Source organism: Fundulus heteroclitus, chromosome 17, assembly GCF_011125445.2.
Source record: "Fundulus heteroclitus isolate FHET01 chromosome 17, MU-UCD_Fhet_4.1, whole genome shotgun sequence".
NCBI lineage: Eukaryota > Metazoa > Chordata > Actinopteri > Cyprinodontiformes > Fundulidae > Fundulus > Fundulus heteroclitus.
Genome location: NC_046377.1, coordinates 4,113,106 through 4,140,845, shown reverse-complemented (window position 1 = coordinate 4,140,845; position 27,740 = coordinate 4,113,106). Strand labels below are relative to the sequence as shown.

At 40.4% G+C, this 27,740-nt stretch overlaps 1 protein-coding gene across 1 annotated transcript; it reads left to right on the top strand.

Moving 5' to 3' along the window:
• The first annotated feature begins 1,999 nt into the window (after positions 1 to 1,999).
• Positions 2,000 to 23,510, top strand: caprin2 (caprin family member 2). Its single transcript, XM_021323841.2, has 21 exons — positions 2,000 to 2,135; positions 2,634 to 2,881; positions 3,421 to 3,483; positions 3,588 to 3,674; positions 5,887 to 6,125; positions 6,756 to 6,838; positions 7,718 to 7,831; positions 14,429 to 14,463; positions 14,545 to 14,778; positions 15,011 to 15,052; positions 15,128 to 15,256; positions 16,245 to 16,329; positions 17,202 to 17,251; positions 17,383 to 17,490; positions 17,570 to 17,665; positions 17,759 to 17,899; positions 18,500 to 18,635; positions 18,711 to 18,884; positions 19,047 to 19,108; positions 21,290 to 21,344; positions 22,565 to 23,510. The coding sequence occupies exons 2-21, from the start codon at positions 2,645 to 2,647 to the stop codon at positions 23,134 to 23,136; spliced, it is 2,742 nt and encodes a 913-aa protein (XP_021179516.2). The 5' UTR covers positions 2,000 to 2,135; positions 2,634 to 2,644; the 3' UTR covers positions 23,137 to 23,510.
• The last annotated feature ends 4,230 nt before the right edge of the window (positions 23,511 to 27,740 follow it).

Genomic DNA, 27,740 nt, shown 5'->3' with positions numbered 1-27,740 from the left:
GGTGGTTATCTGAACAGACTGAACTGGAGACGCAACAGTGAAGCCGACTATAAGAAAGGACAGAGCAGACTGTACGTCTGGAGGAAGCTAAGGTCCTTCAAGGTTTACAGCAAGATCCTGCACATCTTCTGTTGTTGAGAGCGTCATCTCCTCTGACCATCATTGTGTTGGGGCAACAGCATCAGAGCCAGGGATCTAAAAAGGCTCAACAACCTGATAAAGAAGATTCTTATAAAACTAAGAACATTTTGGACAACCGTGACCATCCTCTTCATCAGACTGTCCTGGGAAAACAGAGTGTCTTCAGTCAGAGGCTTCTTCAAATTCGCTGCAATACAAACTGCTACAAGAAATCTTTCCTGCCAACACCCATCACTATGTACAATAACGCTTTGAAGAATTAGGATTAATATGAGTTACAACAACATTTAATTTCCCTTTGGGATCAATAAAGTATTTTTGAATTTGAATTTGCCAACTGTCCTCACTCTATAACGTTACACCTCACAATAAATAAAAAAATAAATGCTGTTTTCTTTTGCCATTTTAGCAATCACTGCTCATCCCATCTATGATTTACATACATTTCTTTCAAAAGAAATCTAGAATATTATTGTTAAATTACACATTTTAGTTGTGTCCCTGAGTCTTCAATCAGTCCTGTTACCCTAACATGTTATCGGAAAAATTTGGAATATATATTTAGTAAGGTCAACAGGAAGTTTCATCAGTTTGATCGTCTAAAAGTCATGAGAAAAAAAACAAAATTAAGCTCTCTCACTTATTATTCTGTACATTTGATAACATTTTAACTATGACAGTGAAAAGTAAATATCACCTTACTCTCCTGATACCTAATTTATATCTTAGTTTTCACATGTTGATGTTAAAAAGACAAAGTTTTGGTAAATCACTAGAATGTGCTGAGTGGTTTCATGCTATTAGCAAAGGATGCCATGTGACTATGATCCATGCATTTGCTATCTCTAATGCCAAAAACTCAGTGGTGTTGTATGTCCTGGCACTCATATAAACAGCACTGAGTACCAGTAACAGGAGTTAATCATCTCTTAACAATGACATGATTTATTAATGCAAATATTATTTGTTATTATGCGACCTATCTGGTTGTTAAGTTTTACAGCTGAAATCAGTTAATTTGTTGAGATTTATGTTCAGTTTAATGATAATAATAAAAACTGACAGGGAAAAGCAGCGGCGGTATCAGAGAGGAGGGAAAGATATCTTGAAAAGAAAATACAGGCAGCACCTAAAATCAGGCACGAAGATAAGAATCAACAACGCAAAAGGCGGGGAGAGACGCAGCATCATTTCAAGGAAAGAAAAGAACCTCAACAACACCTCTTTACCCCTCCAGACACCCCCAGCTGTCATCAGTGTCTAATTTATGAAAATTTATATTAAAAAAAGATTGTCACAAAGAAAATGTTCAAAAAGACAGTAGAGTCTATGTCTTTCTCATATTTTTGGTACAAATAGAGTGTTGTAGCAATTTTAAAGTAGAAATGATTGCATAGCAGTATGAAATGAACTAAAACATAAAACCAGGTTGCAGAGATGAATCTAATAAGGCATTCTAAAACCTGAAAAGTGATAACTGTTGTACTCCATTCAACAATGCACTCTATCTAAGAGGAAACAAATAACCTTAATGTTGAACACATAGGTAGCTTTAATTATTGAGAGTGAACTCTTTAGGTCCATGATCACCTTCTTCTTTGCTATTGTGTTTTTTTTCGTAATGATTTTCATCAGTTTAGAGATCTTATTTGTATTTCTAATGAATAAACAAACCGGAGGGCTTTCCATCTCCATCGGTTTTAAATACATTATTATGAGCTTTTTGCTTTTCCAGAAACGCTTCCAGATGAATGTTGAGGTGCATGTGTTCTCTCTATTACGAAAGGGTTGCCTTTAAGGGGGACAGTCGGCTTGAAGTTTCCAGAGAAATCAGGCGCTTGAACCGGATGTGTTCCGGGATGGACGCTGCCGGCCGCCTCCGGCAGAGTATATAAAGGTATGGGCGGCCACGGCCTGACCCCCCGTGTCCCTAAACACCACGGTAGGAGTGCAGCAGGTGAAGCGGCGTCACAGTGTGCGGGTATCGGTACGAGGTGCGGTTGTTTGTGTGATTTTTATTTATTTGTTTATTTTTTTCACGGTTAAGAGAAATTCCTTCATAAACTCTGGCGTTAAGAGCATTGATATGATCAAAGCATGTGGAAAAAAAAGTTTGTCTCGCGCTGGGATGTTGATGCACGGAAGTCCGCGTGATACTTTGTAGCGACCACAGCCTAATTGGTCCCAAACTGAGCTTTTAATTGCCGCTTTATTGCTTCCTTAATCGTCTAATTGTCGGTTTTTGGACGGTATGAATCCGAATAAGACACAGGGACGGGTAAACTACTTCGCAGTGATGTTTAATTGTTAAATGCCATTTTTGCTGTATGTGTTTTACATTCTGCGCTCCTGCTTTCTGCGGTTCTGTGGCGTCAGAAAATGCACCGTCACGGCGCTGGCAGCCGCCCAGACTTTCGCTCATCCTGCCCGGGTCCAGCGCGCACCCCCCCTCCTCCACCCCTCCTGCTCTAACCCTGCTCCTCATCTCCCAGGAGTTCTCGTCATGGTGCAGCTGTCTCCGTCCCATACCCCGGACATCACCCAGGAGCCCGAGCTCTGTGCCGATGACGGGGAGGGCCAGCAGGGGGAGCAGCTCTCTGCTGGTAGCCCGAAGGCGGAGACCCTGCCGGGGGCGCTGGTCGGCCTGGAGGCGTCCACGGCTTACCACGGCTATGAAACCTACATAGAAGATGGCCTCATCTGCCTGAAGCACAAAGTCCGCAACTTGGAGAAAAAGAAGGTAAAGTTTGTTCGCCCCGCAGTGTCTGGAGGACCGGAACTGACAGAATTAAATTCAATTTTCAATTCAATTTTATTTTTAAAGTTGAAAGCAGTAATTTTTTTCTATAGGGCTTGGGCGTCATGACGTAATTACTTTGCGTGGCCGCCATATTTCCCTTTAACTTGAAGATTCATATATCTTTTTTCCCCCTTGAATTGTCTTTCCTATTTTTTTCCCCCCCACAAGCCTTTTTTATTTCCATGTTTTTTTTTTTACATTTTGGCTCCCTTTTTCTGCCTTATTATGCAGATGAGGTGTGCTGTCCTACTTTGAGTCAGCTCCTCCGCTATTGGTTAATCAGAAGGCAGGTGAAGGATCAAATCAAATGTCTTAAATAATGTGATGGAAGAAACGTGAAGGTCAAATAAACTATAAAACACAGAAATAGAAGCAGGAACACACCCCATGTATTTACTTCACCGTCAGTTTCGGTCCTCCAAAGTGGACCGGACCAAGCATGACACCTGCAGTTTATCATGCATCTGTTTTGCACACAGCTGAAACTGCAGGACTACAAGAGGAGGCTGGGCCAGGGTCAGGTGTTGAACAAAGATCAGATGGTGAGCCCAAGTCGGTAAAAAGATTGGCTGAGAAAAAAAGCAAGTTTTCATTTCCATGTGTTCAGATCAGTTGGTTTAATTATTTGATTTTTTTTTTTTTCCAGGCAGCTGTAGAGAAGTATGAAGAGGTGCTCCATAACCTGGAGTTTGCACGGGAGATGCACAAAACCCTGGACGGCTTAACCCAGAATGCAAGTGCTTCTTTATGTTCGCTCACTGCTAGGGTGGATGTATGTCACAAAGTTAACGCTGACGTTCTCAGAGACGTGTGCATCGTTTAGAAATTTAAATGTCATGAAATTGCTATCAGGAATCCAACAGAAAAAGTAAAACTTGTAAAAATGTATTCATTACACAGCAGAAGATGTTTCGACATTTTTTTCCCCCTGCTCAAATCATTCTGACTTACTGCTAATGAAAACCCTATTTTAAGGTTCTCTGAAAATTGATCAGATACGGAGAGCCTAAATAAAATTTACCTGACTAAATACCTTACAGTATTAAACAGATATTGTGAAGATTTTTTTTTTTAAATATATTGCAGCTCTACATAAGACCAATAAAAAGGCTTTTTAATATTTAAATGTGGGCCCATTTACTGCATCCACGCTGCATGGCATGGAGATCAGCCTGTGGTTCTGCTGAGGTGTTCAGGAAGTGTTAAAAGTGGCCTTTGCCTTGTCTGCATTGTTGTTCATGGTGTCTTATCTTTCTCTGGAGAACTATTGTCTTCAGGATTTGAGACGGGCCAATTTGCTGGTGTTACCATGGTGATTTAAAGCATCTCTTGGTACTTGAGGCAGTGGGATTGTACAAAGTCTGACTGTACAAAGCTTGTCTGCAGTGGGAGGCATTGAGTTTTTTTATTTATTTTTTTTATTAAAAAAACCTGGTAGACTGCTTCACTGACTTGAGACTTGATAAACCCTAGTGGACCAACACCCACAGATGATGTGGCTCCCTAAATCATCCTCAAACAGCTCTTTTCTTCCCTCTGGCACCTTCATTTGGATGAAATGCTGAATTCCACCTGAAGAGGATTTTGGGCCGCTGAGCAACAATTAGGTTACTTTCCTCATCTTAGGTTCAAGAGTGGTTGAACCCAAGGAATGTTACAGTTGTCAAAGATGCCTCTGTGTGTAAGGACTCTTGAAGCTCTGACTCCAACTGCAGTACACGACTTGAGATTCTCATCCAAAATTTTCAATGAGCTTTTCTCTAAGTCCCTCAAGGCTGAAGTTGTCCCTGTTGCATGTTACTATTTTTTTTTCTTGTCATTTTTGTGCCATTCAAGGCCTTTTATTGAAGGTAGTCTGACAGAGGCTGAGAGAGGGGTGGGAGACATGCAGCAAAGGTCTGCAGTCTAAAGTTGAATCTAGGATTAGCCCCCCACCCCCCATCTGCTCATTGATGCTTTTTTTTCTTCTACTCAACTTACCATCAGGGTGCTTCAATATAGCACTCTGATCAACCAGCTGTGAATATTCAAAATAAAAATCCAGTTTTATTGGTCATTGTTAGAATTATACAATCATAGACACTGAGATTTGGGTTTGTTGGCTTTATGCCTGTGGCATGAAGTTCTGGGTTGAGCAGTTTGTTCCACTGACCCAGTTGATATCTTAACAAGCCACAATGATTAACAGAAATAAAGGCTTTCAGTATCACTCTGTATATTGAGTTTCATCATTTTAACGTTAAAGCGGCACCGTGCAAGTTTTGACCCAAATATTAGCAGAATTTGAGTTATATGTATTGATTTTTCAGGTCAAAAGGCAATTGGCATGTATCAACAGAGGGTTGGGTCTGTTGCTGAACGAGTCATGTGACCTAGATCGCAACTTTACGGCAGTCTGAGCTCTCCTTAAACATGAGATAACCTTAAGTGGTTCTACTTTTTTCATCCTCGAGTCAGTTTGTTGTGGCCATGTTTATTAGAAAATACAGTAAAAATGGTTCACAAACCTGCATGTCTGCTGTTCTCTGAAGTTCTTGCAGCGTTTCATAATCAGACGATTGAGCCTGTGCTCTGCTCCGCCATCCTCTCCATTTCAGTGGGAGTCAGTTTACTCTAGAGGGGTGAATGTGGTCTTTGCAAATAACTCCATGACTTCTCAATCTGCTGGACCAAGTCTATCAGATTCTAAAGCATGGAGACATTGAACTTTGCTACAGTGCAGTGTTGCCAGTGGCCTTTACGGGGTGCCAAATCTGGAAGTTGCATATCTAACACACCCCTAGTGGCTGAAAGTTAGTGCTGCTTTAAGTGTGTGTGCCTCATGCATCCATAAATTGAATCATTTTTGGGTTTTAAGTTTAAAACGTAGCCATTTATTTATTTTTTAAATAGAAAATTAGAATAAATATCTGTATTAATGCATAGTTCATCTTTAAACCTTGCAGTTGCTGAAGGCCCAGAAAAAGGTGGCTAAAAAGGAGCAGATTGAAAAGATGGAGACTGAGAAAATGCGCCTGGCCCTGGTGCTTCAGTTCCAGCACCTTTTTAGAGGCCTGCAGCAGGACCACATACAGAAAGACCTAATGTCAGGATGCAACCGTGCACCCTACGTCCCAGCTCACCAGCTGCACAGCCTGAACCAGCTGGCTGCCTTACTGGGGGTCAAGAAGGATGGCAGAATGAGGTGAGGGCCAGTGTACACGTGGCTTTTCACTGTCTGTTCACTCTGTTAGGGTGGGAAGTGGTTATTGAAGTTCTCAAAAGGTCTTCTGAAGAAGTGGCAGTTGGTTGAAGAGCTTGTTGGTTTCCTCAAAGTCCATGAGTGATACTCATTTTATTATGGAGATTATTGATATTATTGGCCAAAATAACCATTACTTGTGCTCGCCATCCAACAGTCCAGCAGGATTGTTCTCCAGCTGTGTAATGCTATTTAAGTTGTTTTGGTTGGCTTTAAGAGCAACCGTTTTGGATGGCACCTTTACTCTGATGTCTGAAAGTAGGAGTAGTAGCAACATGGAGTATTGGGTCATTTTCTCCATACATCCTCCTGTTACATGACTCACCAATACACTTTGTATTAGTTGTGGATTTTTATGTGGTGGTGTTCCCCAAAAAAATCTCTAACTGTAGGACTTGCAGGTAAAATGTGAAGCAATGTATTGGCATGAAGGTTTTGCTATGGAAGCTTTTTTGTTTTACTCCGTCTTGGGAATGGAGTAGCTTCCTCGTAGGCCAGTGTTGCAGCCAAGTCCAGACTGTCTGAAACCACGTCTGTTGAAATCTCATCATTCCCCTTATATTTTTGCTACAGCTTAGAGGAGCAGATGGACCAAGCGGCCCTGGTCTACATGGACCTTCTGGATGGGAAGGACAAACCCGTGGCTGGATCCACATGTAAGTAAACAAGAATATCTTACTGTTAATTGGGGGGGGGGAAAGGCATTTTGGATATCCAGGGCTGAGATGAGGGTACACAATTTAAATGTTGAACATTTTAAGCAACATTAGAGGTTAGCCAGGTTGCGGGTGTGGAACTCTGACTTTTGTTAAGTATGGAAAGGATTATAAAGCATTTCCAAATCATGCAGATACAGCATCACTTCAAGATATAAAACATAAATCTTTGGTTTTTCCAAAAGTTAGCTTCTCTGCAGTGTCAACTCAAGGTTGTATTTTAAAATTCAACAGAAAAGAAAGAAGCAAACCACAGTTTAGAATACACAGACCTTAGACAGAATCCTGGAAGTTTACTTTTACGATCAGCCCATCAAATGGTGATCAAAGAATTCCTTTAAAATTTTTCACAATGCCTTTACGATCTTTCACATTTTTCTCCTTATTGCCATTGGAACAAGGCTTAGCAGGGGACACACAGTTATTAGCACTGTTGCCTTGCAGCCATAAGGTCCTGGGTTTGAATCCTTGCTCAGACCATTCTGCATGAAGTTTCCTGTTCTCCCCATGCATATGTAGGGTAGACTTATCTCCAGGTTCAACAGTATGAATGTCTGGTTAGCTGGACTCTCTAAATTCCCCTGTATTGTCCTGTGGTGGACTGGTGACCTGACTGTGGTCTATTACACCTCTTGCACAATGGCTGCTGAAGATGAACACTTTGTGAATGAGAGGAAAAATATTCTCACTGATTTGAATAAATTTTATTTCCTCAAAACAAATGATTTGAGGAAATAAAATTTAAAGTGTTTTTAAAACCATTGCTTTAAGAAAATGTTGGTTTAACTTGGTAACCTCTTCCTGTTATCTTTATTTCAGATAAGCTGCTGAAAGATGAGCTCATGAGGTTGTCGAAGTACAGGTACTTCATTTGTCTCCCACCTCCACCCACCAAGACTCCAGAGTTGTCAGTAACCTCAGCCACCCAGAGCGGTAAGTGCTTGATTGCAATAACACTGTACCAGGAAGTGGACTTCAAATGTTCAAACACCATATCTGTGTATAGGGAGGTTTTAGAAGGAAAATTAATGGATGTAGACAACGTTCTGGTTGGCCACTCTATCAACTTTTAGTGGTATAGCTCCTTTTTTATGCAAATTTATATAACAAAAAGTGCTTTGCAGGCTAGAACATTTTAATTTTAAACACTGAAACTCTTGCAGCAGATTCTCTGGGCAGTGACAAAATAGAGTTTGTCTTGTGGTGTCTGATAACCTGAAACCCAATGAGATCTGAAAATGAGGCTTAGACAACTCAACAAAAATGTAGTTTTCTCACACATAATTAAACTTTAACACATATGATAACAAAACAGTAAAATTTTAGTTTACTGAGAAAAACTAATAAGTAGTTTTTTGTTTTGGCGCCATGTGTTTTTTCTATCATGTTACAATTATTGCTTAAAGCCCTCTGCTTTCCTGTCATCACACCCTTGCCTTGAGAGGACATCAGCAAGTTTTGGTTGACAAGTTGACTCTGCTCTGCTATGAAGCACAGATGAATGGAGCTATTTACGTGGTAACTTAAAGGAGCAACCGTTTTGGAAGGCACCCGTACTCGGATGTCTGAAAGTATGAGTAGTAGCAACATGGAGTATTGGGTAAATTTCTCCATACAGCCTCCTGTTACATGACTCACCAATACACTTTGTATTAGTTGTGGATTTGGCGTGGTGGTGTTCCCCAAAAAAATCTCTAACTGTAGGACTTTTTAATAAGCAAAATGTAATTGTTTTTAGATGGAACAAAATAAATAGTTGTGAAGAACTAAAGGTAATATTTCCGATGGACTATGGTATGACGTCACACTGCAGCTCTGTGTTGTTCTCCATTCTCGTTTACATACCTGGGCCAGATGGTGCGCATACATGTGAACAGCTGCCCCTCCCTGCCCTAAAATGCCACCATCAGAGCAGTACAGTTTTGTAGCAACATGGTGGAGAGCATCCCCAGCAGATTGAAATGTTCTCTTGCTACAGCATTATAAAGTTATGAGTTACTTCTTCACTAGACATGTTCCTCTGAGAGGTGGAGCTGTTTTGATGTGTTTTTATCCCTTACAAATATGCACATAGGAGGTACCAGTTGGAATGAAAAGAGGGGTCAGACTCAACTTGTCACAGATGTTTTGGACTTCAGGCAGTGCTCAAGCACCACCTAGTGGTGAAATATTGCTTATGGAGCTTGTTGATTGTTTATATTTAAAACCAGAACTGCATAAGTTTTGCATCCTTGTCAAACTGTGTAAAATGATCACTCTCTGGACCTTTGCACATCCTTCATACGTTTTCACAAAACTGGCTCCGCTTTAGACTGAGCGGCAGCACCCTCTTCTGGGTGGCAACCGTACTACAACACTGAGTCTGTAAAAGAACAGTACCTGAATTTATTTTTTATGGACAAAAATGTTTTTTAATCAATGTATTGTGCGATCAAGTGCTAGGAATAAGTAGTATAATGGGGACAACCTGGGACGACCTTCCCTGCCAATGGCACAATGAGGTGCGTGCATGGCAGGGTATGTAAACAGAACAGCATGGTATGCGAGTGTTGACCATACACATGAGAATAGTTTATATAATTTACCCAATGAAAAAAAGGTCCTTAATGAATCCTTGCTTCCTCTGGAGGATTGTGAATGAGCTTTGTATACCAACAAAAGGATCTAACGGGTAGCTAGAGTAGAGACTTTTTTTTTTTTTTTTTTTGTTGCCATACTTGCAGTTGGGCTTTGAAGTAGCTATTGTTGAAAATGTATTTTTATGGAATCCTCTACCAAACAGACACCTTGGTAGTCATACAGCAACATGGATGCAAGTCAGCAACAACGCACAGGAAAACCCAAAGGGTGACAGTCGGTCCTGGGAAGTTCTGCTTCCATGGGGTTTGTGCACCAAACCAGGCGTGAAGGTCCAACATGCAGTAAAATCAGGACTGGAGGTGGTGTTTGTAGTTTGCTTGTGTCCAAGACATAAAGGCTCATCTCTCAATGATGTGAAAGTGTTTGCCTCCTTCTTGATTTCTTATTTTTGCAAATGTTTGTCACACTTAAGTGTTTCAGAACAACCAAATTTTAAACAGACAACACAAGTAAATACAAAATGTTTTTTTTTTTAAATGCCTGGATTTGTATTAAGGCAGAAAAATTATCCAAACCTAAATTGATGGACCAACCAGTTATCAGGTTTAGAGGGCAATCATAGTGGAAACCACCTCAATCCAGAGTCTTTTCCAGATCTGTGTAGGAATTTTGTCAGACTCATCTTCGCAGAACTTTTCAGCCACATTGGAGGCTTTTCCAGAACAGCCTTTTTAAAGATCATGTCGCATTTAAATTTAGGCCAGGACTTTGGAGAAAAACAAAGATTTTGGAGTGGCCTAGTCAGCCATTCAGAAGTGGACTTGCTGCTGTGTTCTGGATCATTGTACTGCTCCAGAACCCAAGTTGGTTTCAGCTTGAAGTCACGAACAGATAACGGACCTCCGTCAGGATTTTTGAGTAGACGGCAGAATTCATGGGTCCAGTTATCACAAAGTCTTCCAGGTCCTGCAGCAGCGAAACAGCCCCAGACATCACGCCACCATGTTTCTCTGTTGCTATGATATTCTTTTTCTCAAATGTGCTGTTACTTTTACGGCAGAAGTGACGGGACACACACCTTCTGAAAAGTTCAGCTTTGGTCTCATCAGTCCACAGAATATTTTCCTAGAAGTCCTGGGGATCATCAAGATGTGTTCTGGAAAAACTGTGACAAGCCTCAATGTTCTTGTTGGTGGTTTTGGTCTTGGACTTTTATCCTGCAGGCCATCTTTTATTAGTCTCTTTCTGATGATGGAGACGTGACCTCTGATCTTATGAGGCAGTGAGGCCTGCAGTTGTCTGGATGTTGTGGGGTCTCTTGTGACCTCTGGATGAGTCGCCGCTGCCCTCTTGTTCCTTTTGGTCGGCCGGTCACTCAGGAAGGTTCAGAGCCGTTCCATGTTTTCACAATCTGTGGGTCCCTGGAATCCATCAATCTGGAAAAAGGTTTACAACGCCGTTTCTGCAGCTTTGGGATTCCAATTACTTTCTCATTTGTTCCTGAATTTCTCTGCCGTTGCATCTAGCAGCAATCACTTTTTTTTTTTTTTTTTTTTTTTTTTTTTTCCACAGGGCCATGATGTTTTGTCCCTTTAAATAAAATCTTTCTCTTTTTAAAACTGCATTTTGTTTACTTTTTAAGGGCTGGGTATTGTTAAAAACCTCACGATTTGATTCTATTTCGATATTGAGTTAAATGATTTGATATTGATTTATTTTGTATTAAGTAGAAGTACACAACTTATATTTTTTGCATTTTACACTCATGTTGTCCATTTGAACAGCCATAGTATACCAGTGCATGTATTAATATTACAAAAGGGGAAAAATGACAGTACTTGTATTAACATTAGTCATCTAAACCTAAATTATTCTCCTTTCCTCTTAGACACTGGGATAATTTTCATAATTTTTAAACCATAACCCATCTAATTAAAGCACAGTGCAGTAATTCTTGTGATGAATATGGAGAGGAAAATGTGGGGGGAATAAAAAAAAATTACAATACTCATTGCTGGACTGGGGAGAGAAAATGGCCTGGGATTAGGACTGGCTCCAACTGCTGGGTTGAATTTCCATAGATTTATATCAGTTATAGTGCTAATGTGGTGGTTTTTATTCTCAGATGGCCAATATAATACACAGTGTATATAGCCTATAGGGTAAACTATAACAAAGCCACAGGTTCCTTCCGTGCAACAAATTAACTTGAACCCAACCAAATAAGACTGGAAAGCTAATAAACCTTTGTACTCTGAGAAACCTCTGAAGAAAACTTATCATGCTTCAGCACACCTGCCTTATGTTCATCTTTTAGTACAAACGTGTAGATGCACTTTCTTGGAGGGCTCTTTTTTTTTTTTAAATCAGTTTATTTGATGTTGTTCATAGCATCTGTGATTGCCGGGTATTGCTCCACTGAGGAATGACGTGACAAGCTAGAGCCACAGCACATACTCATCTGTGTAAATGTGAGAGCCACACTAGGTTTAATAGGGACAGGGCTTTTCAATTTGTGACTGTTGTAAACACCACAGAAGGGTGTTTCTTTTCATTGGCTGGGCTTTATGGGACAAGTTGTTCCCTTTTTCCTCTCTGACATCTGCTGCTTAGTCTGCTGGTCAGAGGAACCTGGCTGGAGGAGAGGGAGAGATGTTTGAGGCACTGCAAAACAAGAGCATGTTGCGCGACTACTGGGCAGAGTGTGACAGCACCTTCACCAGCCCACCAATGAAATCCCTGGCTGTTCCAGTCCACCACTGCATTAACAATGCAGTAAAGCAGTTTACTTTATAATTGCGTTGTGTGGCCTTTGCCCTGAACCAATTTACCTCCTCACCATGTTGGATTCTAGAGGCCTGGTGATAAACTATTCATTTACACACAGTGTATTAAATCAGGGAACCATCTAACATCAGTGCCCATTTTCACAAATAATCTAAGACAAAAAGTAGCCCTTAGAATGTGGGAAAGATTTTCCCTAAAATGACATCACCAAGATTTTTTTTCTTAGATTTTATCTTAAAATTCTATTCGCAATGCACCCCAGGCCTTAAAGCTCCTAAAGTAACAAACTGTTAGGCTCATTAAAAGTCCTCCTAACTAAGAGTGAGTGAAGCAGGGAAGATTGAGGAAACGGCTGATTGGCTTATCCACCACCTAAACAGTGGAAGAAATGGGCACATAAACTTCTTTAACAATTATCAATATGTAGATAAGATGAACTTTATCATCCCTAAAAGGGGGAAATTAATCGGTTTCAGCAGTCTGATGGGTTATCGTCCTGGTACTGCAATTTTATTGAGGATGCATTTATTCTAATAAAGGTTTGAGGCTCCATTCCTCCCCACAATAGCTTACTGTTGACCCAATGAAAGGTCAAGGAACAGGAGTTAGGAGCTATAATTAGATATTCAGATGGAGTCTTTGTGAATACGGGCTCAGGAATTCTGTCCTTGATGAATGGAATTGGACAACTTAGAAAAATAGCGATTTACTGCTGGTGGTGCTCGAGCTTCCTTCAGTGGTATTTAAAAGGAATTTAGCACACACCATTTGTAGCCTTCACGTGAGAAACTTGTGTAGAGCTGCTAAGCAAACAACCCAAACAATGAGCTGTTTAAGTCCATCAAACCTTGGTGATGTTTCAGATGAAACAAAGTGCAGGGGAGAAGATGCCACCCTCAAACAGACTGAACTAGAGCACATTAAATTGGGTCAGGTTCAAATTCAGCTTTAGAGGCAAGTACAAAGGTCAGACACCAGTCATGATTTGTTATGCAGTGTGACAAAGCTCAGTGCTACTAACGTGTTGCACTTTCAGGTGCTGTAGCAAATGGGATAAATCTTCAAGACTTGAAATAAACAATTAGAACTACAGCTATCAGTTTTATATGAAATATGGCCCCATTGGCTTACAATGTTGAGGGTGGTTAGCTTCAGTATTCCACCTTGAAATGAGCTCAGGGGACACTCCCCCTCCCCCCCTTATTTTTCTTTTTTATTTGGTTGGACATGAGAAATTATCCCATGTTTAGCCTGTTAAATTTGTCCTAAATCAAGCATGAATTCATGATCACATGGGTCGGTTTCCTCTAAAGTCAGATCTGTTTTTTTTTTTTTTTTGTTTTTTTTTTTGGGAGGGGGGGAGACTTGTATCAAACATACTATGAATTGTTAGAATAAGACATATTGTGCTGTTTTCCCATGAGTCCTAGTTCTGTATTACATTTCCCACGTTAGCATTTTATTCATTGTAGTTTCCTTGCTTAAATCCCACTTTTAAAATGTGTCTTAATTTCCCTGATGGGTATAACAGATTTTTTAATTTGTTGCATTTCCCTAGGGATAAAGTATCTAATGTAAACTGATAACTGTAGCTACCATTAATGTCGCTGGCGCAAAATTGGTTTAGTGTTTTACCAAGATTTTAATTTCTCCTTTTATTGGTGCCGTTTGGCAAAACATTAACATTTAGACGGTTATCTCTGTAATCAAGAGAAACTCATTCATGTATATATGGAGAGGTGCTATTCTTTTTCTGTTGGGGTGCTTATGTCCCCAAAATGGCTAGCCCCACTCCAGCTTAAGGGTCACTAATTTGGTTTTGCAAAGCTTATTTTATTGAAAGAAAATGCATTTTTGCTTAAATAGAACTACACTTTCTTGAAGACTTTCTTTAATCCAAAAAGTTTCCTCATTATTGATCATGAAAATTCATGTGACCTTAAGTCCCCACCAGTGTGATTGTTCAAACTACAACTTGCTCTGCTGGTTCCCACTCCTCTTCAGTAGTGAAGACACTTGGATCAGAGGTGAAAGGTCTTAAAGAAACAAGTCCAGTTGTCTTCTACTTAAGCACATCTGATCATTTTCTGGATACAGAGTCTGAAATTGCTGCATACCACTGCAAATGGCTAATTGCTATCATAATTCTTTGTGCCCCACTAGCTCTAAAGTCAACGGCAAAAGAAAATTCAAAGGAGGTAAAAACTTTTTCTTAAGCTTTAGTTTCAGTCGGCAGTAAATGTGCTCAAAAACCTACTTGTCTGTTGGTGTTACCTCAGTTTTTTAACAGGCTCTACCTGACTGATGTGGAGACGTCAAAACCTCAGAACTGGAAGGAGGATTTCCAGGCTGTAAGGGAGCAGGAACCTCCAGATAGCTGGGATGCAGAATTGCCTGATGGACCCTCGTCGCCACAAACTGCAGTTAACAAACCATGGAAAGGGGCTGCCACTTTGATACCGAAAGTCTTCAAAGTCCCCTCCAAAAAACAACAGTCAGCTGAAGGCAAACAGGTGAGGTATCTAAGCTTGAACATGGACTGGGTGGATTTTAAATTCCACCCACAATACATCCTTTTTGTCAGGAATTCCAGAGACCGTCATTAGAAATGTCGTGAAACCTTATTTGTCCTATTTAGCAGCTGTTTTAAAGTTGACCATTAGCATCAAGACCTAACGTGGACTTATAGGCTTGTTTGGTAATGATTATGTGGCTTGGGTGATTGATAAATCATGTTCTTCCTAGAGAAAAGAGAAGAAAACCAAAGGGGAGCACTGTGCCAAATTGGTGAGTAACTGGTAGTTTACCGAATAAACATTTGTCCCTTTTTATTGCTGAGAAATTGTTTTTGGTTCCCTACAGCCCAATCAGATGAATATACTGGTAGAGGTTTTTAGCTCCCCGTCTGCCTTACCCAAAGACCCCATTCTCCGGAAGCAGCACCTCGAAGACCTCATGACCAAGATCCACGGCTCCTTCAGTTTCATGCAGGTGATGGATAACTGTCTGCAAATGTATTGGGAAGGGAGGACCAGTGAGGTTGAGCAGTTTACACGGCAGCATTTCAGGCTAACGGAACTCCATTAAAGCTCTAGTGAATGCATTGTGTGGTAGGGCTGGACGATATAGAAAAAAAGCATATCAATGAAATGGAAATATTAACAATTATCAACAAATTCAAAACATATTGTAAGTGCAGCCCTGGCCATTTGATGATTTTGCTTAAAGCCACATAAACACTAAATTCAAACTCAACCCTTTAACCAACTTTTTACCAAAACCAAGTTTTTAAAAAAGAACCTGTTCTCTGAACTCTTTGAAGAGGACAGAGCTTCCTGAGTTTGTGATTGGTTGGGAGGATGTAATGACTGTAATATTAACCTACATGGCTAAAATGCATAAGAAAAACTTTTAATCTATTGAACTTTTTTTTTCTATTAATCTATTTATATCGTTATTGAATTATCGTCCAGCCCTATTGTGCGCACACTATACTAGTGTCGTTCATGTCTAAGGATAAAAAGCCCCAGTGCTCTAATTTGATAAAGAATTTCTTACAAATGCCTGCAATAAAAAGCAAGACCACTTATCATAGTATTGGGGTCATTGTATTCCCAGTATTAAGATGTTCTGTTAGTCAGTGCAGATTCTTTATTTTAAACAACCAAAAAGGGCAAATCCTCAGGTTGCTGAGGAAGCCATTGTTGGTCCGTAATGTAAAGAAGTCAAAATGCAGCACGTCAGTTTATCAGGGTAAGCATGCTGGTCATAAGGTTTTTTCCTGATCATTAAATCCTGACTGGATTATATATAAAAAAAAGTTTTATTAAATGGAGGGACTTTTAACTGGTATCTAAATTGGTTTGTTAATTTTTCAATTAAAGGATTCCCAAGTAACTAAAAGGGTCCCTGTAATCTTGGTGTTAAACATCCCATAATGTTTAAAAAATCTGTTTTTGTTCTTTTAAACTGTTTACAGGACTCTCTTCTTGATGGTGAGACCTCTGTTACCAATGGTACACCCAGGCTAAAGAGGCGCTCATCTGGAGCACTCTCTCCACTAGGTAGCACTTTTATTTATTTATTTTTTTTTTTTTTGTGTGATTAAGGACAATGTACAGAAAAAGGTTAAAATAAGAGTAACAATGCATTTCTTACCATCCAGAATCAATGTTATGAAACATGCATATAGGGTTAATCTTAAGTGTATCTAAAACTTGTGTCTGGGGGACAGTCCCGTCTGGTGGTAAACCTTGTTACTCTGCTCATCTGTTCAGAAGTCTGGAAAATAAGTAGTTTTAAAAATCATTTCATGCTTCATCAACCCCTAAGCGCACATCAGCAAAAGGGTTTTTCAAAACTTAATGTCTTACATTTGTTCCATTTCTACTGTACATCTTGGTGGGCACACACATACAAGACAACCTAAAACAAACTGCATCACTATTGCTTTATACTGATCCGTGTGAAATGGCTCCTTAATCAAACTTCTCAAATAGGGACAGTATCTCCTTCCCAATGTGTCCGCTGGGAAGGGGCCATTTTCCATCTGGGGACATAGGCCTAAGACTTCAATCTGCTAGTCGTCATTCCTTGGGTCAGACAACCCAGTAGTGCAGATTGTATGGCTGCCCTGCTTCTGGCAGTCTGCCTCAGGTGTGTGTGAGTGGCAGATTGTAGTGTAAAGTGCTTCGTGGTCCTCAAGACTTGATGTGTTTTGTCCCATAAGAGTCCACAGTATCTCCAGATGGCTCTTAGCAATGTCACTATTGGGAGAGATGGGTCTTATGAGAAAGATGGTGTATTTTATCTTTTAGACGCATACTCTTCCTACATCAAATGAGGTGACTAGGTCAAGGGCTGGCATGATAATACAAATTTTTGCCTGTTTTTTAACTGTTTTGTTTTTTACTTTCCCCCCCCCCCCAACAACCAGCCCAAGGATGTTTAAGAAGCCCCTCTGATATTCTGGCCAAAACTATGCATGTAAGATTTAACTACATTACAACAATACCAATAAGAAAATAGACTATCGTATGCAGTGTTCAAATGTGTGCCGCCCATTCTTCTGTAATAATTATGAAATGATTAGAATTTCTTTGTTTCCCCACATTCAGTCTACCCCATTGCCTCCCAGACTGATGGAGTGTAAAGCCAGTGTGACCATTGGAGATCATAATCTGGAGACTAGTGACCTGGAGCCTTCCCCAAAGAACCAGACCCAAGTAAGACAATTATTAATGGTATTATTTGACATACATTTTTCTTTTTTTTTCTTCTTGGCCTAAATTGTCTGTGTCGTAGGAGTTGCTCCATCTGGCTGACAGGAAGAAGTATTCCTCACCACCACTGTACCACAGGGAGGCTCCTGTTACTGGCCAAGAAGAGAACTGTCCATGTGTAAACTGGATTTCTTGGTCAAGTCGACAGAATATGACACTAAAACCCTTTCTTTGATCAATAAATCAACACAGACTCGTTGACTCTTCTCAGACTCCGGGAACTGATTCGGGGAAGCAGTCCCCCTGTAATGGGCTGAGATCTAATGCCTCCACTCCACCCCAGGCGGACTCTTTCGCTACACCTCCAATGAGGCGAGCTCTTACCACGTCCCAGTTTCAGAACATTCACTCGGTAAGTTTTATTTTATTTTTTAAACTAACCCTTGGATTTAAGACTGCTCCCATCAGCTGCTCTGCTTGACCTTTGATTCGCTGACTCAGAACTGTCCTATTCTCTTGAGCCCACCCTTCTGTAGCCTTCAGGTTATTCATCAGATTTTCCCCAGGTACTAAGGAATGGGACTAGTGTCAGGTTTGCTGAGCTTTTTCAAGCACACTGTGAAATGTGAACTTAAATTTCTGGATCAGACATTATACCTAGACTACAGTAGGACAACTGGAAGTCTTATACTGTTCAGTTCATTCCTTGTTTTCTTCTGACCTTTTGCCAAAACTCCATCTATATGTTGTATTCATCCTAGCTTCTCCATGATTTGAAGATCCTGAAATTGTTCGCCACAGCCCTAAAATTTCCCCGACAACCCAATGATCATTGACCTTCATGCCTTAGTTTCTTTCATTTTTTTTTTTCTTTTTCCCCTGTTGCTTTCTCATAAAGCCAGTAAACATGCCCAGTTATTGTGGTGTTCTGAAGCTGTCATTGGGTACTCTAGACTGAAATCTTGCCGTTTTCTCCGGTGGTCTCTTGTGTTAAATTTGATATTTTCTACAGGTCTTCAAGGTGGCCACATCTTTACCTCAAAATGGAGAACTGCAGTTCAAGTCCCACAGTTCTGGGCTCAAGTACAGCACTGCCAGTACCCAAACACCCCCTGAGTTTGCTCCCCCAGATGATGAGCTTCAGATGGGTATGTGGAGACTGTCATAGACGCCTGTCAAGTTGTGCCTTCCATATTGCATTGGATTTTTTTTTTTCTTTCTAGTGTACCAGTCAGACTACCCAGCTATTAATGGTGGGCAGATCTTCCTGTCCCCTGGCCAGTCGCGCGGAGGTTTAAATCGATCCGGCCAGTCCTACACCAGAGGATCTGTCAGAGGTATGGCACGTGGTGGCAAGGGACTGGCTCAGAGCTATCGGTCTTCTGGTTGGCACAGAGGTATTGATCCTCGGCTCACTTCCTTTCTTTTCCCCACTCTGCATGTTTAACTTTCTATTTCAGTGCATCTGCTCTGATTTAAGGAGTGAGAAAACATAACTCCTTTCCAAACTTCAAATGGATTTTCCTGAGGTTGTCCTGAATGTGATTTCTTCTCTTCAGGAGGATCCTACATCCCCCCGGCTCACCTCAGGGAGCCTGTTCCTCTTCTTTATACGACTAGAGTAAGTCAGTAGCCAAACCTTGGTTTGTTGATCACAGCTCAACTTGGTTACTTTTATAAAAGTAATGGTGGTGCTACTTTGCATAGTGATGTCAGCATGTAAACCACTGACTGCAGTGGTCAAGGTTTGTGCTGTGAGCCAAATACCAAGTTCAAAAAGTTGGTTCTCAAACAAGTGGCACTTTATTAGGTGCCAGGTTTTTCAATTACCGCAGACTGGAAGACGAGGAGAGGCTAATGGGATGCAACAATCTGTTGTCCAAAAAAAATCTCAAACTTCTGAGGGAAATTGGACACAAACTGTATCCTTTCATCAACCACGCATAGCAAAGAAACATGTTCTACAGTTAAACTTTGAATTTGAAATAAATTAACATGCAGATCCCCGGAAGTCAGAAGTCCTAGTGGGAAAGCTTGACGTTTCTCACAAATTGAACCTCATATGAAATATGGCTCCTTATCGCAATAACATTGTTATAGGAACAGTAAAATATCAAACACTAATTTCTACTTCTGATCATTTTGACGACTTTACTATAGAAATTACTTTTCCGATCCTGTTTTTGCAGTGTTCGAAGTCCAGAGCTACAAAAGAGGATTCTCATGGATTTCCTCTATAGAAATGTGAAGAGGTTTAGTTGTGTCTGATGTCCTTCCTGGATCCATGTTTGAAATCTCATGATAAATGGGACTCTGCGTACATAGCCACCAGCCTGTGTCCTGTGTTCAGTCTTCTGTAAAAGTTCTAAAAGCTGCAGTAGGTAACTTTTGTAAAAAATATTTTTTAACTATTAAAACTGTCCCTATGTCCAGAAAGTAAAATGAGACTGATAAGATGTGAAAAGAAATTAGGCTGGCTCCTCCCAGTGGTCCTACTGCCATTTGCAAAAATGCACCGCTCCCAGCCAGAAACGATCGGAGCCGAGAGAAATGTCTGGCTCTGATTGGTTGTTAGGTCTGCACAGTTAGTCCTGCTTACTAGCTGCACATTCACAGCAGGCTCAGCTGCAGGGAAAGGGAGCTGTGAAACTCTCACCCCACCCATGTGAAATAATCCAGCAAATGGCCTGAATATGAATGGTTAATGCTTCATTTGTGCTGCTTTGATTTAAGAGATATTAAAGATTATTTTACAGGTCATCCAGAGGTCCCACCCAGTTTGACCAAAGAGGTCTACTTTTTTTAGTGCTGCTTGTGGTGTTAAAAACTTTCATTTGTGATGCTTTAGTGTCATGATGTTACACTTTCAGGTGATTACCAACTAACCCTAACATTGCCTTAGAACTGTCGCAGACCATAGACGCCATCAATTTGGGTCAAGGCATCTTTGTATTGTACATTGGGTTCACTTTGGCTCTTCTGGTCGAATCAGAAATGATGATCTGAAATTCTCTAGACTGGAGAACGTCTTGCCATCGCCATGTTTGTCTTATCTAGAGGCTGTTGTGATTGGCTCTTTCCAACATGTATGTAGTCTCTCAATGTTTAAACTGGACATACTGCTATGAAATCAGCAGCCTTTCCATTCCTTTATCTTTAACCCTGGCAACCACACAGCATTTCCTGTCCAAATGTTGGTATCTATACTTCAAAATAAAACCATGTATGGATTGTTGTAAACATTAGGTGGATGCTTCTTTGTACATTTTGTTTCACTGAAAACCTAATCAGCCTTTGGCAGACCATCACAAGTATCAGAGCTATTTAAAATGGTTGTGTATTTTTATTTTGCCATCCAAATCCAAAATAAACACTGGAATTTTTGGATTTAAGTTACAGTAGTCATATATTCACCCAATCTCACTAACGTGCACACATTCATACTTGACACGCAGAACAGCAGGCAACTTGGGGTTAAGTGCCTTGCCCTGGGACACATGGACATGTGACAAGTGGAAGCTGGAATTAAACCCCCAACCTTCCAATTGCAAGGCTCCCCACTGAGCCACAGTCACCTTCAGTAATCTGAGGACCAGATGTTATTCCTAGCAGTCACTTATGAATGAAACTAAATGTAATTAAATTCATGCATAGATCGTTTTAGTTCAACATTCTACACATGGGGGAAAATAGGTTTTTAAATGCTGTGTAGCCTAGCTGTTCTAATGTAAAGCTTGTCAGTCATGCTCCATGGAAGTGTTTTTGAGTATTTTTTCCCCTAAAGCCTCTGTTCTCTTTTTAGGACTCAGGATATCAACACATGTACAAACGAGGAGGGGGGAGACACGGCTCTAGTGGTAAGGACACATGCCAAACATTGGTGTTCCCTCAAAGTCCACAAAGTAACCACTTCAGCATTCACACTGATTCTGTGCTGCATTCAGTCAGTAGTTTCTTTAGGCATTAAAGTATATGCACACAGGCAATTCTCATCTGTCTCTGTCTGCTGCATGTCAATGTTTGAAAAGAAGCGCCACCATGTTTTATTAGCTGAGACACGGGATCATCTTGTTAGGTTGGTGCCAAACTCCTGGACAAATGTTTTCAAGTGTGCTATATTAATACATTTGACAAGAGTTGACCAAATTGGTTCAGTTACACAAAAATCATACAATGAAACAGAAGAACTGAGATTTCTAATGCCCATTTGGCATATCATGCTCACAAGAAAGGGAAAAGTGACGGGGTTCTTAAAACACATTTACATGATTCTGGACAGGATGACATGGTGAGCATGTGCAAGCCACATGAAGGTTGCTTCAGTTTCTTCTACTTATTAGAAAATAAAAGCGGCAAGCAAAAGTAGCACAATGATACCTTAATTTTTTTTTTTTTTTTTTTTTTTTTACCCCCACTGCCACTTTCAACATGCTGTCGAAGCACCATGTGTCTGTGTGTGGGAGCAGAATGTGAAACCCAACACCTTGAATAAGATTAGTTTTACTTTGTTCAAGTGTATCTAAATTAATTAGAATTATCGAAAAAGTGATTTGGTTTCTTAAAAAAAAAAATCTGCTCAGTACTTTGAGGGTCCAGTTTGTTACTGCACAGTAATGCCACGTATCAAAGCAGGTGCTGGACGTTTTGCCAGTCTAGGCCAGTACCAAGTCCTGCTGTAAAGTAATATAAAATCAGCGTCTCATCATGCTTGTCACAAATGGGAAGCATATTGAACGGTTGATCTTATTCCCTGTAAGGAATCTGAAGTTTAGTTTTTGAATTGCCATTGCTGAAATTTGAGTGATATTCTAATATGCTGAGAAGCACTTTGATAAGTTTTTTCTTTTTAACTCTGAGTTTGAGAAAACATACACATTTGTCATACAAAGTCATGTATTCATGTTCTGCAGATGTAAAGAAGGAAGACATTGGCATAACTGTAGTAATGAGACAATGACACGGTTTTATAGGACTCGTTCCAATTACCAGTAAAATCTAGGAAATGAGCAAATGCTTATATTAACAGTGCAGTCCTCAATGATTTTAAAAAGGGCTTTTCCTTCTTTTTGTGCAGCAGCCTGGAGTGACTCTTCTCAGTTGAGCAGCCCAGACCGGGAGGGACATTTTACTGTTATGGACTCGGGTCATGGCGATTCCTTATCTGTATCGACAGTGGAGGTCCCACTGACCCCGCACAGCCATCAGCCTACAGCCTTACTCTCCATGCCGCTTTATCCACTCTCCCAGCCACTTCGTGTGGCCTTCACTGCCTCTCGCACCGCCAACTTTGCGCCGGGCAACCTTGACCAGCCCATTGTGTTTGACCAGCTGCACAGCAACCTGGGGGAGATGTACGACACCCACATTGGCCGGTTCACCTGTCCTGCGAACGGAACATACGTCTTCCTCTTTCACATCCTGAAACTTGCCATCAACGTGCCCCTCTATGTTAACCTAATGCGTAACGAGGAGGTGATGGTCTCTGCGTACGCCAACGACGGAGCCCCCGATCATGAGACGGCTAGCAACCATGCCATCCTGCCTCTATTCCAGGGAGACCAGGTGTGGCTCAGGCTGCATCGGGGCGCCATCTATGGCAGCACGTGGAAATACAGCACGTTTTCAGGCTTCTTGCTTTACCAGGACTAAACTGGTAAAGGAGGAATGACCATCTTTCTTCCAGCATGGCTGGTGTTTACAACTTGCATATCAGGACTGGTCAGGCAGAATGCCACGGCTAGATAGCCTGAAAACCATGTCTGAGGATATGGTGCTGTCCACATTCAAAGCCATTTTCTTTCCGGAGGTTCAAGTTAAAAATGGTTAGCATGAAGCCAAAATACTATACTGTCATTGTAGTGTGAAACATCAACGCTCCTTTTGACTGTTATCGGTTCGGCTGGACCCAGCTGCACGTCTCCATGTAGCTCCTTAATTGTACAGCCTATGGGTTTAACATCAGTGACCACGCTTGCGATTTTCAGTCTGTGCCTTTTTTTTTTTTCTTTTTTTTTTTTTTTTTTTCTGAATGGCTTTTGGATGACATGCTGCGTAAAAAAAAAAAAAAAAAAACTCATCAGGTGCATTAATGGCACTGTTCTTTTTCCTGCCCTAGCAACAGTCTTGTCGTGCTGCTGTGGAAAAGGTAAAACCAAGGAGGGGGCAATACTGGTGTTCTTTGTGGTGGTGGGCATGGTGTTGTACACATGAGACCAAGAAGTAGCACTCATGACATCTGTGGAATCTAAGAGATCCCTTGTGTATGAATAAAAGATGAGCAGTAATCTTCTGGTAACTAGTTTTCTTTTTTCAAGGTCTTTTTTTTTTTTTTTTTTGAATGCTGCAGAAGTTGGTTCATGTCGCAGTTGTCATTTTTTGGCCTTGCACTCAATATTCTGTGCTTTTTAAACCAATGGAGACTGGCCGTTATTTAAAGGTTTTCCACATCCTGAAACAGTCTCTTAAGTAACTTAATATAATTGCATTCATGTCCATATTTGACAACTGAGCCAAGTTTTAGAAGTTTTAAGCTGTACTAAAACTGTGCTAAAGATTCATGACATCAGACGTAACCTTACAGGAAGAGTGATACAAATCCTGGACCCTAAAATCAGTTAATTTGATGTTTTTAAAAAAAAAAATGAACAGCTGGTTTTAGACCAGATTACCTATCCCTTATCAGCTGCCTACAGTCCAAAACTATACATGCACGGTCCTGAACAGTTTCCCTGCAGAGACAGGAAAAAATCAGAGTATGCAAAATGATGGATCTCTTATTTAAAGGAATAACAAGTTTATATGAAAAGTTATTGGTCACACAATGGCCCTTTGGGAACTATGATCTCCCAGGACCTAAAGTGGGAGCTGAACATCAACTCCCTCACCAAGAAAGCCCAGCAGAGGATGTACTTCCTGCGGCAGCTAAAGAAATTCAACCTGCCAAGGACAATGATGGTGCAGTTCTACTCCTCCATCATTGAGTCCATCCTCACCTCCTCCATCACCATCTGCTACGCTGGTGCCACCGCTAAGGACAAGGGCAGACTGCAGCGTGTCATCCGGTCTGCAGAGAAGGTGATTGGCTGCAATCTTCTGTCCCTCCAGGACTCTGAGGAGTGCAGGGAAGATTGTGGCTGATCCCTCACACCCAAGTCACATACTATTTCAGTCACTTCCATCTGGCAGGAGGATGAGGTCCTCAACCTCACGCCACAAGAACAGTCCCCCCCCCCCCCCCCCCCCCCCCCCCATCTGCTACCGGTCTTATGAACAAGGCCAAGAGCCGCCCGTGAAACTGGACACTGTCTCTCTCCCCCCTTCAGGACTTACAAGCTTCTGCGTTACATTGAGGCACAGTTTACTGAGTGTATATAGCTTCCGTGTATATATCCTTTTCCTTCTTATTTTACTGTATTCTTATTTTTTGTCTGCACCATCAATACCAAGTCAAATTCCTTGTAAGTGCAAACCTACTTGGCGATTAAACTTGATTCTGATTCTTTACACCTAGCAGCCTGCCTTAGCTTTGGTTTAACATTAAGATCACAAGGCAACAATCTGATAGTTCAGTAAGGGTGACGTTTTTGTCAGTTTTTTTTGGGATGACTGCCGTTCTGTGGCAGGAGCAGCATGGTATCTCAGTTCAATGTTTTCCAACAAAGGAAAATGCAGTAAGCATGAAATGAAACCCCTCCAATATTATATGAAATGCAATCATAGAGGTCAGTCTATTTAATGCTATCCTAATAAAAAAAACTGTAATCAAATTCAGTTTTACTGAAATTGGCTTTTTTATTTTTACGAAACCAATTGCATCAAGCGACTGATTTTGCAGCAATCCCTCATTGAAAGCATGCATATGGTTGTCTGTGGAAAAGAAAACTCCACTGTCACCAAAAAACAGACTTTGGCCCAAAGCAAATTTGTTCTGCTACAGAATTCTGGAAGGAAATGAACAATGTTCTGGAGTTTGCAAATTAAAGGTCTGTTGTTAACCTGTCTCTGAAATGTAAATGCAAGGTTTTTGCTCATTTTAGTGTGTGTGTTTATCTATCTCTCTTCAGTCTTGTAAGAGCGCAGTTATTCAAAATTGGGAAGTTCTTACCCTAGAAAATGGTAGCAGCCATCTGTCCCATCGTACTGATGGGTCAGATGGCTGCTTACTTGTTGGAAGCAACTTGGGTTTTCACTATAGGGTCGGCTAGGTGTTGTCCATCTTTGGAGGGATTATCAGGCTTTACTTCAGCAGCTGTTCTCTGCCCAGGGGAGGTCCCTCTGAGGCTGTTCTCTGGACCTTTTAGGGACTCATTTCTTATTGTCTGGTACCAAACTAAAAACAAAAAAACAAACAAAAAAAAGCTATCTTGGTGGATTTGGTCTCAACCGTATATGAAAGAAGGCAAACCAAAGCTTTCTGGAACTGAACAGAATAATACGGTCAACAAAAACATACCAAATTTTAAGTTGATTAAGAAATGATAGTTCAGTGCTCAATTGGTTCTGTCTTTGTCTGTCAGGCCATCCTTTCTCCTCATCTGATTTAGCATTTACCACCAGAACATAGGTGTAATTAGGGGAAATTTGGAAAGTGTCATGTTGTATCAGATAGTCCTTTAAGTTCTGTTCCTTTTAGTCCAACTTGTCTGCTTCTCTTACTCTACACACAATTTTGTGCTTTTTAATATTCAAATATTTTTTACGTAGAGTATACCCAAAAAGGGAATCTTATGGCTCAATTCTACCTTGCATACCGAGAACCAGCATTTAGTTCTTATGCTCCACTTAAACTCCCAGAAGAGAGAAAACTGTTAAAGTTGTTTTGAGTTGGTCTTGACTGTTAAGACGGAGAGGAAATAATCTAAAGCCAAAAAAATAAATAAATGTGTAAAGAAAAACAAAAAAAGCTTAATTCTCTGCTGGGGACAAAAGGAACATCCGGGTTTTCCACCTTGGCACTGGCCATGAAAAGTAGGAGCTCACAGCCTCTAAACTCCCTGACTGACCGTGGTTGAGCTGAGCTCTGAGAGAAAGCAGCAGTCTAAAGGAGAAAAGTATGGAAATTCTTGGAATAATAGGAAGGGGTATCCCTTTTAAAACTTAGCCATGTCTGGACAAAGTTAAATAATCGGCCATCGGCAAACAGTACTAAGGATGAATAGAAAAACACTGAATTCCAGGGTTCTCCAAAGGGAGAACCATTTAAAAATATAGGCTAAATATTTAATGGTGCCTAAATATGAACCTAAAAGCATCAAGGCTCTTTAAACACCACTGTTGTGAATCCATTTAAACTGTTCACTGAAACATCACTCTTAGTTTGTCATCCAACTTTTTAACTGTCTATATTATGCCACTGCAAACTATTTTTTTTCTCTTATGTTCAGTTTTTCAATAGTCTTCTCACTGAATCGTGCTGTACAAATAAACTTGCCTATATGACCTGATTAGTGCCTAATAGAACCTATTTGACAGCATGAAGTAGGCTCAAAGATCTCAAAAGACATGTGACCTTTTAGCCTGAGTCACTGATAAACAACTCAATAACTACACGATTAGAATCCACCAAAATAAAACTATTCCCTGGGAAAATAAATAAAAATAACACAGCTCAAAAATTTGACACAAAATCAATTGAAAAGCTAAAACCTCTGTATTTTTTAAACTCCCTATACAATCAAAAGCCATAAAAATACATTTTAAAATATTAAATGCATCTCACCCCTCCAAAGAATGGCTGAGAAACTGATTCAATAATGACGACAACAAATATTAATTTTGCAAGAGCGATATAGCAACAATAGAACATGTTCTCGATGAATGCAACAAAACCAAAAGATTTTGTAATACTTGGAAAGATGGATCAAACAACAAAAAATAGTGTTTCCAGATCATATTTTTGAGATGCAACATTTGGGGTATTACTGAAGAACAAAAAGGATGGACTCTGTTCTAAATGCCTAATGTTATGTTGGGCAAAAGGTTTTATTCATAGACGAGTGCTAAGATCATCCTTCATTGAATTCCATTATATATCGAAAATCTCTGGGAAATGTTTAAATATGTAAAGACCTGCATGAAGTGTTAGCCACATATATAGCTACAAACTAATCTTAAAATATTTATCCCCTTGTAAATCTAGTTTTTATCTAAGTAGGCCTCTCTTACATCCACCATGACTTGCACAGTTGCTAAATCGTCATACTTATTTGTACTTGCTTTGTTAAATAAAAAGTTTTAGAAGAAGAGTTTTTATT